This window comes from Panulirus ornatus, chromosome 31, assembly GCF_036320965.1.
Source record: "Panulirus ornatus isolate Po-2019 chromosome 31, ASM3632096v1, whole genome shotgun sequence".
NCBI classification, from domain to species: domain Eukaryota; kingdom Metazoa; phylum Arthropoda; class Malacostraca; order Decapoda; family Palinuridae; genus Panulirus; species Panulirus ornatus.
The window spans coordinates 1552501-1565806 of record NC_092254.1 but is presented as its reverse complement, the minus strand read 5'-3'; the positions used below and the strand labels follow the sequence as shown (position 1 = coordinate 1565806).

The 13306-nt window shown below is 44.3% G+C and overlaps 1 protein-coding gene across 3 annotated transcripts in view; it reads left to right on the top strand.

The window, feature by feature from the left end:
• Window positions 1-3755: 3755 nt before the first annotated feature.
• LOC139758663 (putative neural-cadherin 2) overlaps window positions 3756-13306 on the top strand; it is an 80663-nt gene continuing 71112 nt past the window's right edge. For all 3 annotated transcript variants that reach the window (XM_071680238.1, XM_071680239.1, XM_071680240.1), the window contains exons 1-2: window positions 3756-3823; window positions 6549-7372. In XM_071680238.1, coding sequence (XP_071536339.1) covers window positions 7324-7372 — 49 coding nt within the window. In that variant the 5' untranslated portion in view covers window positions 3756-3823; window positions 6549-7323. The remainder of the gene's footprint in view (window positions 3824-6548; window positions 7373-13306) is intronic.

Genomic DNA, 13306 nt, shown 5'->3' with positions numbered 1-13306 from the left:
TGTGTGTGTGTCTGGGATTATACGAGGCGATACATCGTAGTCAACGCAGGTAAGGAACCGTGAAATGTATATACAGTGAGCTCCACTAACGGCGAGTTCGTCTTGGATGAAGAAATTTGTACGAACGAAGTGGAGGTGGTTCTCTTCGTCTTAAATGTACGCGAACACGAGTTTTGTTGGCTCGTTCCTACGGCTCGAAGAGTCAATAAAGGTCAGACAACGTCGTTCTGGAATCGCCAAATCGAGATAAATTGAAGCACCTTCTCAGGGTGTTCTAAATAGATCTAAGAGGCGACACACGCCCTCACTGCGTATAGGACCCCGGACATAAGACACATCTATCATATACATAAAGGAAAGTAAACTGTTCAGGAAATGTGAAACGATATGTCAGTAAAACATTCAAATATCATCATCAGTCTGAGCAGTATGGGACAAAAATCATTATATAGTAACAGTTGGTTTATTCATTCATGCAATGAAAACATGTCTTTACTGTTATAATGCTCATCACTGGAATATACAATTATCTCCAGAGGCCGCCTTATACGAGCCTTGGTGATGTGAGGTTACCTCACTGCACTACAGTGACCAGACTACTGTCACCTGTGACCAACCCGCATTGCAAACCTCTCTCTCTCTCTCTCTCTCTCTCTCTCTCTCTCTCTCTCTCTCTCTCTCTCTCTCTCTCTCTCTCTCTCTCTCTCTCTCACGCGTCCTCCAAAATAAACCACATATATTAAACCCAAACCCTCACGTAAACCTCACATTATCTCCAAACTCCTGACTCTATCTACCCCCTCACCCCCCCCCCCCCCCCCCCACAGCCCATTCAATTCTCCTTGTAAGGAAAAGAAACACAATTCCTCACTCATTTTACTTGACCAGTTCACAGTTGGTGTGTGTGTGTGTGTGTGTGTGTGTGTGTGTGTGTGTGTGTGTGTGTGTGTGTGTGTGTGTGTGTGTGTGTGTGTTGCGTCACGTGTGAGGAGGCATCGAGGGAGCCTGGGGAGATTTGCTTAATGACACAGAAACGTTCGTTCTGCCTGACCCCCTCACTACCAGGATAGGCCTCCATCACATCTGGCATCAGAACGTTTTCCCCGAGTGTCTGTTGCTCAAGTACGAGGGTGTGTGTGTGTGTGTGTGTGTGTGTGTGTGTGTGTGTGTGTGTGTGTGTGTGTGTGTGTGTGTGAGCGACTGAGTGTTTGTGTTTGCTTGTGCGTGTGTCTGACTGCGCAAACCCAAGCCACGTAAGTGATAGGCTAATGAGCTAATCCGCTCGGATACGATGGATATATATATATATATATATATATATATATATATATAGAGAGAGAGAGAGAGAGAGAGAGAGAGAGAGAATAACTGTACTTTGAAGTTATAAAAAACTGTAGAGTAAATGATGATGTGAACTTTATGGATCAGTCGGGGAAACTTGGGGTTAAGTTTATGAACTGTGGCGGAGCTTCCATTGTTGTGCTGGTCTGGGGTGAGGTCTCGCTCTGTCGGTCAGGGACGAAGGAGGCTTTCTAACTCGACCTCCGGAGCCAAGTCGCCCGTTGACTCGGCAGGAAGTCACAAGCAAAAAAGAAAAAAAAAAGAAAAGGGGGAAAGACGACGAAGTAAAGGGGAGGTGGGGGAAAGAAAGGGCGATATGGGGTTAAGGAAGGAGAGTTTTACGATATGGTGGAAATGAAAGGTTGAAAGACGTCGGGAAAGAAAAGGTGTATAACGCCGGGAAAGTAAAGATGTGTTCGAGTCTCGTGAGGATAATACGAGTGGGTTTCTGAGGGTGGTGTTCGAAAGCCTTCCAACACGTCTTAGAAAGGTGGAGGAAGAGGAATGGTGACGGGAATGGAACGTGATCTGCTACACACGCTGGCTATCCATCGTACTTCTGGCCTCCACAAGTTGCCGTGCTCAAGCGGATGTTATCTTGAAGCGAGTAAAAACTATCGTACACAGGACAGTCACGCCCCCAGTGGTGACGGGCGGGACTACAGTGACTAACACGTCACGTTCAGGACACAGGACGAGCTGGTCCTTCCCAGCGAAAGGAGAGATTTTTCGTCCAGTGGAGCCCTGAGAGCCTTCATTATGGTAAACAGTCATGTGTAATGAGCACAGCTAAGTAAGTGAAGCTAAAGGAGCCACTAATCAATTCAATTAAGTGAAAGCTAAAAGTATGCCTGGTATTTCCAGCTAAGAGGCTGAAGCTACAGGGAAGAGAATGAATATAAGCTGCTGTATAAAATCAGCTAAGTTATTTCAGCTAAGTGAATGAAGCTTAATAGCTACGTCTCATTAGCTCAGCTAATTCAGCAAAGTAAAATAAATGAGGGTAAAAATCTCAAAGCTACATAAGTGAAGCTAAACAGCTGTGCATAACATTACCCAGCTATATTAAATGACACCTGTATATTTAGCCAAGCAGGCGGCGTCTGTGGTTCAACAGTGCTGGGTGACGCGCCAGGCCATCACCAGCTGGGCAGGAAATCAGCTGTTGTATGTAAACACAAGCGTCACAGCCTCGATACAATGAACACAAGCAAGATGATATCAAAATCCCAGAAAAAAACACATTCTAAATACCTAAAAGAAAGACTACTTTATATTTCAAAATACCTGAAAGTAAATACGAACATAGTTGAAAACACCTTAAAATGAGTGACGAAGAATAAGAATTACATAGAAATAAGAAATATCGTATTTGATTATTGACAGATGAAGAACTATAGACAACCCACTTGTAAATGTATAAATGCTAGCGTGAGACAGTGTCACTGGCAACATATCTGAAAATATCTTCATAAAGTACGTATATGCGATACATCTCTGAGGAGTTCCAAAGACCAATTTGCATCTAAAACGCCCAATTAACCATTCTGAACCAGAGTTTTTAATTACTCTATCTCCCTGCACCCCCCCTCCCCCTCCTAATTTCTACCTCGATTATCCAATTCATCCCGTTACTCCAACAGCCCCCTACCCCTCTCCTCCCCTACCCAAAGAGAAAAAAAAAATCTGTTCTCCCATCGCCATCTCCTTTCAAAGTGGTTTTCCCCCCTCGTTATTCTCTCTCTCTCTCTCTCTCTCTCTCTCTCTCTCTCTCTCTCTCTCTCTCTCTCTCTCTGCCCTAGGTCTGGGGAGGGAGGGAGGGTGGCGGGGTGTTCCATTCCCATGCACTCAGGGTTGGACCCCGAGGGTTGGACCCCGAGGGTTGGACCCCGAGGGTTGGACCCCGAGGGTTGGACCCCGAGGGTTGGACCAGTGTGAGATATCCCCTACCTCTCCCACACACACACACACACACACAGGCAGGGGATGTACACAAGCGTCGGCCACAATGATTTCTAAACCCTTCACTCACGTTCAAAATGACACTCCGGTTATCTTTGAATTAGAAGCAGCAAAACTCCGACGTGCAGTGGTGCCAGGAAAGTGGCAAAATAGAACTGTACCTCAGCACTAGACAGCAGAGGGGGTCACCTCTGACCTAATGATCATGGGCCCTGTACACATCTTAATAAGCGCCCTGAGTACCGTCCAAGGCCACGAGGGGGTCAATGAGGTCACAACGGGTCACTACTGTCATCGTTCGAGCCATCATATCGTATGGGTTAACGCAGTCCCACCCCAGTTGGCGTCGGTCCCCGGTTTGCGCGGGTCCCCCGGTTTGCGCGGGTCCCCCGGTTTGCGCGAGAGTTAAGCGCAGGGGCCGGGCTGGCTGGCCTCAGTGCCTGCCTGGCGGTGGTGGCGAGTGGTTGGTCCGTGCTCTGCTCGCCTCACTCCCTCCAGTGAACACCCCGACGTTCCCACAGTTTGTCCAACTTGGCTCTTACCGGCGTCTTGCGGATCCCTCACGCACCCTGAACTTCACCAGACGTGGGATAAACATCTGAACTCTTCTAAGTACCAGTTTGACACTAGTTACTGAACTTTCCTTATTAGTAAAGTGTCCGCTAACTCTGAGGAACTCAGGACTTTCGCTCCATGCCTTTCGCGCTAACTCAGTCGAATGTGACTCACTATACATGACTGGAAACCATTATAGAGCCTTTCGAGGCAATATTTGAGGTATTCGTACCCTGCAAAAGTGAGTAAACAGAACCAGCAAGTCGCAAAGCAAGGTTCCGGACGAGAGGACGCAAGCGGAAGCAGGTGGACCCTACACCACTCTTACGAATCCCTGGTCACTGGTTTCGATTTTATCTCTTACGTCATCAAAGAAGACATATGCGAATGAAAGTTATTTTGCAGCTATAGAAAATGTGCTTGATAACCTTAAGATCAAAGTTGAAAATAATTTTTATCGTAACTGTAGCGAGAAATTTATCAAAATACTGATAAATTATTTTCAGACTTCAGAATTAATATTGTAAGTGTTCACTGCTACCTATATTAAGCTTCGAGTTCACAGATTTTTACTATCAATATCCAATCCAAGTTTCCTAATGCTTTATCCCTTCAAAATTTAGCTTTAATCAATTTACAGTTACATCGTTAATACAGTAAATATTCTCAATATCTATCTTCACTGATCTTACATCCTCCTGTTCCAAACCGTCTAAACATAACATTTCGAGCACCGTAGCCTGACCTTTGACCTGACGCTTAAGGGATAAGGTAGAAAAAAAAAGGCCATCCTACCCTAGAGTCGCACCGTCGTGCTTAAAGGTCATACCGTCGTGCTCAAGGGTCGTACCGTCATGCTCAAGGATCGTACCGTCGTGCTCAAGGGTCGTACCGTCGCGTTCATCAGTCGTACCGTCGTGCTCAAGGGTCGTACCGTCGCGTTCCTCGGTCGTACCGTCGTGCTCAAGGGTCGTACCGTCGCGTTCATCCGTCGTACCGTGGTGCTGGCAGGGCTACAAGACCTGGCTTTCAATATAAACGCGTCTCCATGAGCTGGCAGTCAGACGGATATCTTAAGATGCCATAAAAATGAAGGATTGAGACGCGTCACTTCAATATTTCAGCCAAAAATGTTTCGTGTGTGACGGAAGAGGATTACTGGTATAATAGCGGAAGATATGCGAGTCTTATAAAGTTGTGGTGCTCATATCGCTCTCCACCTGAGCCAACTGTGGACTTATAGCAAGTGATTCAGAACGTTCGAAATAGTTTCCAGGATGTGTTCGTCTGTCGTTACAATTCTTGCGGGGTTGTTTACCGCACGTACGGACGTTTGAATCCGAATATTACGTGGGTGTGGGAGGAGCCGGAGTTACGACGCCATCAAAATGGAACTTGTGGACATTTTGAAGGGAAGAATTTTACGGTACATAACACAGGGGATGCAGAAGGTCCTCACGCGAGTAATACAACCTCCTCTGTTCACTGTAGATAAATAATACAAGACATCGAAACATTATCACTTCCAAAACCTACACGTTAAAATCTGGGATTTTGTTTTTTCAACAGTGAAGATTTTTGAGCCGAGTCTCCGTTAATTATCAATTACTGTTTATCATCAATGACTACACCTTCGTCTAACATCACTTTTGTTTCTAACGACCCGTCGCTGTAGTGATTCAAAACCCAGTGAAATATGAACATGTTAAAAGTCTGTTTATCTGACTAACCTTTGAATACTGATCATATGTTAACCCTACCATTTAACATCATTGTCAGACTTTATGTATAGATCAAGTGAACGCTGTTCCCCTCAGAGAGGTTAGGTTAAGGTTATTTCTGTGCCCCAGACGTGGGTAAAGGCCTCACGGTCTCTGATGAACTCTAAGTGATCTCTCGAACCCTCCAGAGCTTCGCGTATCAGGCCAGAAGTTCAAGAGTTTAAATCATTTTCCGAGCGACCCGACCATTTGACGCCATCACCAACTTTCAGTGTACAGTTTCCAAGGTGTAAAGATAAGCAGGTGAGAAACTTCCCATCAGTGGAGGGAAGTATAAATAATCTAAGACGTAAATAGTCATTTCTATGGGAAAAAATACAAACTTAACCCTTTGAACACCACAGCACCTCTTACACAGGTACGACTTTTGAGCACGTCGGTACGACCCCATCGCATGATGGTGGTCTGGCCCGAACCCCCGCGCTGAAGGGTCGTACCAACCATGTTCAAGAGTCGTACAGTCGTGTTCAACGTTGTCGCACGTCACTGTCGTACGTGCTTGACGGGAGACTGTGAACAGCGACGCACATGTGTCGCATCTCTGGCCACCGTGGGACCTGATCGGTCCGTCTTGCTCAAGACGTACATCGTTATTCTGAGCGACTAGGAAAACTTGAAATGCGATCTGATAGGCAAACACGCCTCCCGGCCTGAATGGCGGACCAGGGGTCGCCAATCAGACCCACGCCAACGTGGGTGCCGCTCAGAAACAAAGGCAAGACGTGGTAGGCCATTTTAAAATCAGGTTCAACCCAAAGCCATTTTCTTACATATCCTTTTATTCTCACATAAGGAATTTTGAACAGCGTTAGTTAACTGAGCTTGAAGTGTGTTCCCAGTTCATATATCCGTGTTGCTAGCTTACAACACGGCCTTATATAACAAAGCAAGGATTGTCTTCTGTTTCAGGTCAGAATGTCATGTCGTGTTGTCATATCGGCCGGTCATATAGCCGCCTGCTTCCTAGAGAGGATCAGCTGATGAGAATCTAGAATCCTAACACACACCCTAGTTATCTAGAAACGATTGGCAGCTTGACTCCATAAAGCTCCTGTTTTCTAGGAACGATTGAAATCCAAAATGATTCACACCGAAAAGTGATACGAATTGAAATACAAGCCAGCAACATTTGTTCCGTTATCCTTGTAAGTGTCTCGTCTTACACACAAGAGACACGATAAGTGTAAACAAAGTGTGAGGGGTCTAAGCTGCGGCTGGATACAACCAGTTATCAGACACACAATCACAAGGTAAACAATAACTCAATGATGCTGTCAACAACGTATGAAAGCAATGCTGGTTTACTGCTCTTCTGAGCCAGACAATGTGAGGCGTTGTAGTTTACCACGAACAGAGTTTACTAGATGCAAACAGTTTACATAGGCTGAACTATCTACCGACTTTCTACTTGAAAACAATCTATCAGCCCAGGCAAATCATTGCAAACAATCTATCAGGAACACATAATCTATTTACGAACACTGTGACAAGAAAAGTAAATCTTGAGACAGTTTAATATCCACACACAAGACAGTCTACTGGAACCCGAAATTTCACCGTGCCATCCAACAGCAAACAATCCCCCAGACGCTGACGACCCCCTCCCCCCTACCCCCCACAACAGCAAACACCCTCTCCGAAGCAAACAGCACCGCGGTGAAGCCTGCGGCCATCAACACCAGCCATGGATCCAGGCAAGATCTTCCAGATCATCACTAACAGTACATTACTAGGTGAGTATTGGCAACACTGTTACCTTGGCTCTGATAAGTACTGGCAACACTGTTACCTTGGCTCTGGTAAGTACTGGCAACACTGTCACCTTGGTTCTGGTAAGCACTGGCAACACTGTCTCCTGACTCACTCCCAGGTAAGTATTAGCAACACTGTCTCCTTAACGTATCAAATTTAAAATCTATTTTTCTTGCACAAATGTTTAAAAATTAATAAATGTAATAAATATCGGTAAAAACTTCCCACTCAGTCGACTATCTTTCTGGCCAGAAGGCAATACTCGACACACCTTCGTATTTCTCCTGGTTAAACTTGCATCAGGGGACAGAGGTCAAAGGTCAGGCGGGCAGGAAATAACAAGAGTGTGCTGTGAAGAGGCTTTGGGCAGAGAGAGAGAGAGAGAGAGAGAGAGAGAGAGAGAGAGAGAGAAAGAGAGAGAGAGAGAATGATAAAGATGAAGGAAGGATAATTAGGAAAGGCTGGACAATGAGAGTTAATGGTTCTACTGATGACGTTTTAAGTCTCCAGTTTGACATAATAATATATGATAACAATGGCTTGTATGTACAAGAGTTCTTCCTATATAAATCTGAATATAAAACATATATCTTTATTTTGTCAAATTTAATTCACGGACAATCTTAATTGCAGATTTTTCTTAAATAAAATTCTATGGCTAATAGGAAGCTAAGCTGGCCGCTGATTGGTTCTCCGTCATTTGTACCGTCTTGTCTCATTGGTTGAGGACATAAGCCTCGACGTCGCCTCATTTTCTATTCAAGAATTTTCCTGATTTTTAAAAAAAAATTAGTTCTATTCATAAACGATCTTAGGAAACGATTTTGCTTAAATATTTTCACGATTATAGAGAAAATATATAAACACACAGATATCAACATAGTGGAATAGTTGAAGACTCAATCCAATTACGATTTTCGTGTTTTGTTGTTAAGTTTCCATATATATATATATATATATATATATATATATATATATATATATATATATATATATATAACAAGACACAGATGATCATAATATTTGGTAATGTTCCATTATCTTTGCTTGTACTGCCTCAGTTGTAACCAGTGTCTAGTGTGGTTGTTAATGATGAGAGACCACAACACACAGCCTCGTTCTTGTGATAAAAATGTTAATATGTAAAATTAACGGACCAGTTCTGGGTATAACGACCTATTCAACATTCACTCTGGTTAGCGTCCATTATTTCGTGAATTATTCCCGGCATATATATATGAAGCGTTCAAGCTTCATACAGCCACAAGATAAGCGTCCACAGAAGAAGAAGAAAACGGAGAATTAAGCTTTAGAATACCGTCTGGGGAAGATGTTTTAAGCCAACACCTTCAGGACGAACGTATTTCTTATCCCTGCCGCTGAATAACCCGCAATTTCTCGAACCTTCCACCTCCAACTCCTCACCCTTGTTAAGATGACACCAGAGGGGATTAGGAAGGGACAGGCAACCCCCAACCCACACACACACAACAGGGGAGACCCAGATACGCAACCGTATATATATATATATATATATATATATATATATATATATATATATATATATATATATATATATATATATTCCCACGAGTCCACGGGAAAAATGAAACACAAGTTTCCAAGTGTACTTTCGTGTAATAATCACATCATCAGGGGAGACACAAGAGAAATATAAGTCAGTTGGTATGCATTGAAGAGACGAAGCTAGGACACCATTTGGTATATATATATATATCTTTACTGCTGAGTGACAGACAGAGCCAGATGCCTTCTTAACCTTATTTAAGCTTTTAATAACTTTTCTTGTTGTTGTTGCTATGATGTATATGCCCACCATTCCCGCGCCACGCAGGTCAGAAGTTAAAGAATGCTTTTTCTCTCTAGATTTATTTCCGTGAGCCAGAAGTGTTAGATTTATTCTTGTGTTGTTTTTTTCTCGGCAGCTAATTTGCATTCAACCTTACCTTTGACATTTCGCCCGGTGAAAAAGACTACGACCCTTGAGCACGACGGTACGACCCTTGAGCACGACGGTACGACCCTGAGCACGACGATGCGACCCTTGAGCACGACGGTACGACCCTTGAGCACGATAGTACGACCCCTGAGCACGACTATGCGACCCTTGAGCACGACGGTACGACCCTTGTGCGCGACGGTACGACTCTTGTGCACGACAACCTCGAGTCAGGCCAAAGGCCAAACCATATCATACCCAAGGGTCGTCGTGCTCCATGGCTCGTGCGGTCATGGTCTGGGGTCGTTCCGTCGTGCTCAGAGGTCGTACTGCCGTGCTCAGGGGTCGTGCCGTCGTACTTAAGGCTATGGGTTTACCGTCCTGACTGAAGATGTCCCTCATGTTCAGCCTCCCTAACAAAGGGCGGACACACTCTGTTACCTCTCCCTTTAAGGGAGTGACGACGCGGGGTTTTATTTTCCTTCCTTCCTCGCGTCACTTTATATATCTGCTTGATACTCTCTTATTTCTGGGCCATTTGGCTAAACATGCAGCTGGCATAATTCCCACCAACACTCAACACACCTTCGTGTTTCTCACGTTGGTAATTCCATCCGAGTCCAGAGGTCATGGGTCAAGCATGAGAGAAACAGTGTTGTGAAAAGGCTTTGGACAGAGAAACGAAGAAATAAAGCAGAAAGGAAAACGTTAAAGGCTAAGGAGAGGTTAGACCAAGGAAGACACAACAGGCGCATCAAATGATAATGAATTTACAATACAACCAATGAATGAGAGTAAATGTACAGTGAAAAGACATTTGGGGTGGGGGGAGGGGGGGGTTAGCACACTTACAAGTCGACTGATACACGAATATAAGTGTACTTATCTTCTCACCGAGGCAGATATTACTGTACAAAACTTAGAAACATTATCATAATCATGTGAGGAATTTCAATATCGTGGGAAAGTTTAGCTGATCCTTGTAACATGTGAACATATTATGGACACCATCAAAGACATTATGATACATAAGGTCATTATGAACATACTTCTAAGACCCTGGTAATCACTTTTTCCAACTGTGAAAACATTGATAAGACCGTGGGAACTTTGATAGGACGGTGGGAAGTTTGATAGGACGGTGGGAATATTGAAGGGACCGTGGGAATATTGGAATATTAATAGACCCGTGAGAACTTTGATGTGACCGTGAGAACATTAACAGGACCATGGGAATATTGAGGGGACTGTGGGAACATGATAGGACTGCAGGAATGTGAAATATTCAAGGGAAAATTGATGCGTCTGTGAAATGGTGTGCAACGCTCGGGTGACTCCCTACCGCTATGGGAACACACACACGAGTGTGGCAACGCTACCATAAGTGTGCAAATATTCCCAGGACTTTGGCGATGAAAATCGAGATGAATCAGGTCGGTTTCCTGTGTGAAGAAACGAATATACATATATCTGTGAATCTGTTCGCGATCCTGGGAACACTTCTACAGGACCATGTGAATTTCTCTACGATCCTGTTAAAATCTGTATTACCGGCCGTAGACTAAATACCCGTGGGATAATCTACACGACCGTGGGAATATGTAAATACCCGTGCGAGTATTTCTTTATGGGAATATCAGTATACGTCGCCTTGCGAACATTAACATAATCGTGGGAGAATTTACATATCCGTGGGGGACATTTACACGATGAAAGGAACATTTTGCACGACCACGGGAAAATTTACTCCAGGGAACACTTACATGAGCGTGGGAATGTTTACAGGAGCAGGGATATAGAACATGGGCGTCTGGTACTGGCGCTCTGGTACTCTTCTGGCACATATAACCGAACAAGGGACCTTATCCAAGCAAGGTCTATACCCAAGCAAAGGTGTTCTAACTACTGTCTTCCTCCCCACTGTCCTCCCCTCTACTGTCTTCCTCCTCACTGTCCTCCCCTCTACTGTCTTCCTCCCCACTGTCCTCCCCTCTACTGTCTTCCTCCTCACTGTCCTCCCCTCTACTGTCTTCCTCCCCACTGTCCTCCCCTCTACTGTCTTCCTCCTCACTGTCCTCCCCTCTACTGTCTTCCTCCTCACTGTCCTCCCCTCTACTGTCTTCCTCCTCACTGTCCTCCCCTCTACTGTCTTCCTCCTCACTGTCCTCCTCTCTACTGTCTTCCTCTCTAATATCTTCCTCTTTTTCCCCCGTCCTCGTATTTTGTTTCTGTTTTCTTCTTAATATCGTACCGTTTTCTTTTCCCTCTCAACTCCCTATGTTTTACTTTCCATCATTTTTTCTTCTAATGTCCACAGTTCTTAGTGTCCTGTATTTTGCTTATCTGTTTTTTCTATTGTTTCCTCTGCTTTCCCTTCTCCTATTTCTCTTCCTTTCTTCCTGTTTCATTTCCTTGTTTACTTCAAGAACTTCTCCTAGATTCCAAATCTAGAGGAAATATTAACTATCAATCTTTGACTGACTTACATTCAGGAGGATATAATCATTTTGATTGATCGTGATGACCACACCTTCCCTACAGGTCATGATCAATATATTTCTTTTTCATGGACAATTCGTAGCTTTTACTCATCTTCCTGGTATTACGAACGTGAGTGTGGCCTCGATGGGCAGGTGTATATGTCTGTGTGGCAATGGCGTCTGATGGGTGCCATATAGGCATGGGTATATATAACCGATTCATGGGGGCGAAGATGGGTAGGCATGAAGGATGGTATGGTGGGTGAATGGAGTGCGCAGGAGGGTGTATGGGGGTGTGTACTTGCGCTCGAAGTGACCCCCATGTATCTAGATACATGGGGGTTATGGGGTACTGACAGTGGGTACGTGTATAGGCTGAGAAGATGAGGACCGATCTAAATAATCGTTTTTAATTATTTACACAGACACAGACAGACACAGACACAGACACACACGGGGCCAACAATCAAGTGGGACAGGGTCTGTGTTTTTCTCTCCCTCACAAACACTGAGGAATTTCCTGCCGGTTGGTGACTGGCTCCGAGCAAGAGGGACACCAGACACCTTTACCAGAGCCTTGTTGGGGGAGGAGGGGAAACAGAGAGAGAGAGAGAGAGAGAGAGAGAGAGAGAGAGAGAGAGAGAGAGACTTGCTTATCCAAGAAACCATTCTCTCTCTCTCTTTCTCTAGCGTCTCTGCTCCTCGTGTGAACCATTTCTCTGTCGTCCGTGACAGATGGATGACAGTAAATAAGAAAGGCGAGTCCAGAAATGCCAGATTTCATGACAGGAGCGAATCCCCTGGCCAAACATTACGCTCTGTGATGATGTAGTGGGGGAGATGGTGGAGACTCCTGCTGGTGGAGACTGGTGGTGGTGGGGATAGTGCTGGTGCAAGATGGTGGCGAAATATCTATAAAGAAATTAAGTTTTGATGCAAAATTCCTGTTTTAAGCATGTAATTCCATCTACTTTGTATCATTTTAGTTCATCTTCAGGAAAAAAAAAAAATCTTGAATTACACAAGCGACCAACACTCAAAGTTAGGAGCGTAACTCGTCGGCAGAATAACGCACTTGCCCCCCTACCTGTGGCTTATTTGACCGGCCGAAGCTTCCGGAATGTTCACCAGACCCGCGCCTTCGTAAACCCAACCTCTAGCCAAAATGGCCCTGCCTCACAGTGGGGCCAAGACGAACTACCTCGTTCAGCAGGTTAACGACCCTTAACATTTACTGCCTTAGGGAAGATAGCTAATCTTACGTGAGGTTGGTAAGGAATTTATATATTCATTCTGTTCACTGTAAAAGAGGTTGACATTAAATTTGTTAATGTTCTTGTAAAAGAAATAATGATTTTACATTGTTTAACCTTGGGGTAAACATTCATGATAATGCCAATATTCATCACTGGTGTTTAAGTTAACATTACGACTAAAATCTATAAAATACATTGACATTAATATTAATTTCAATC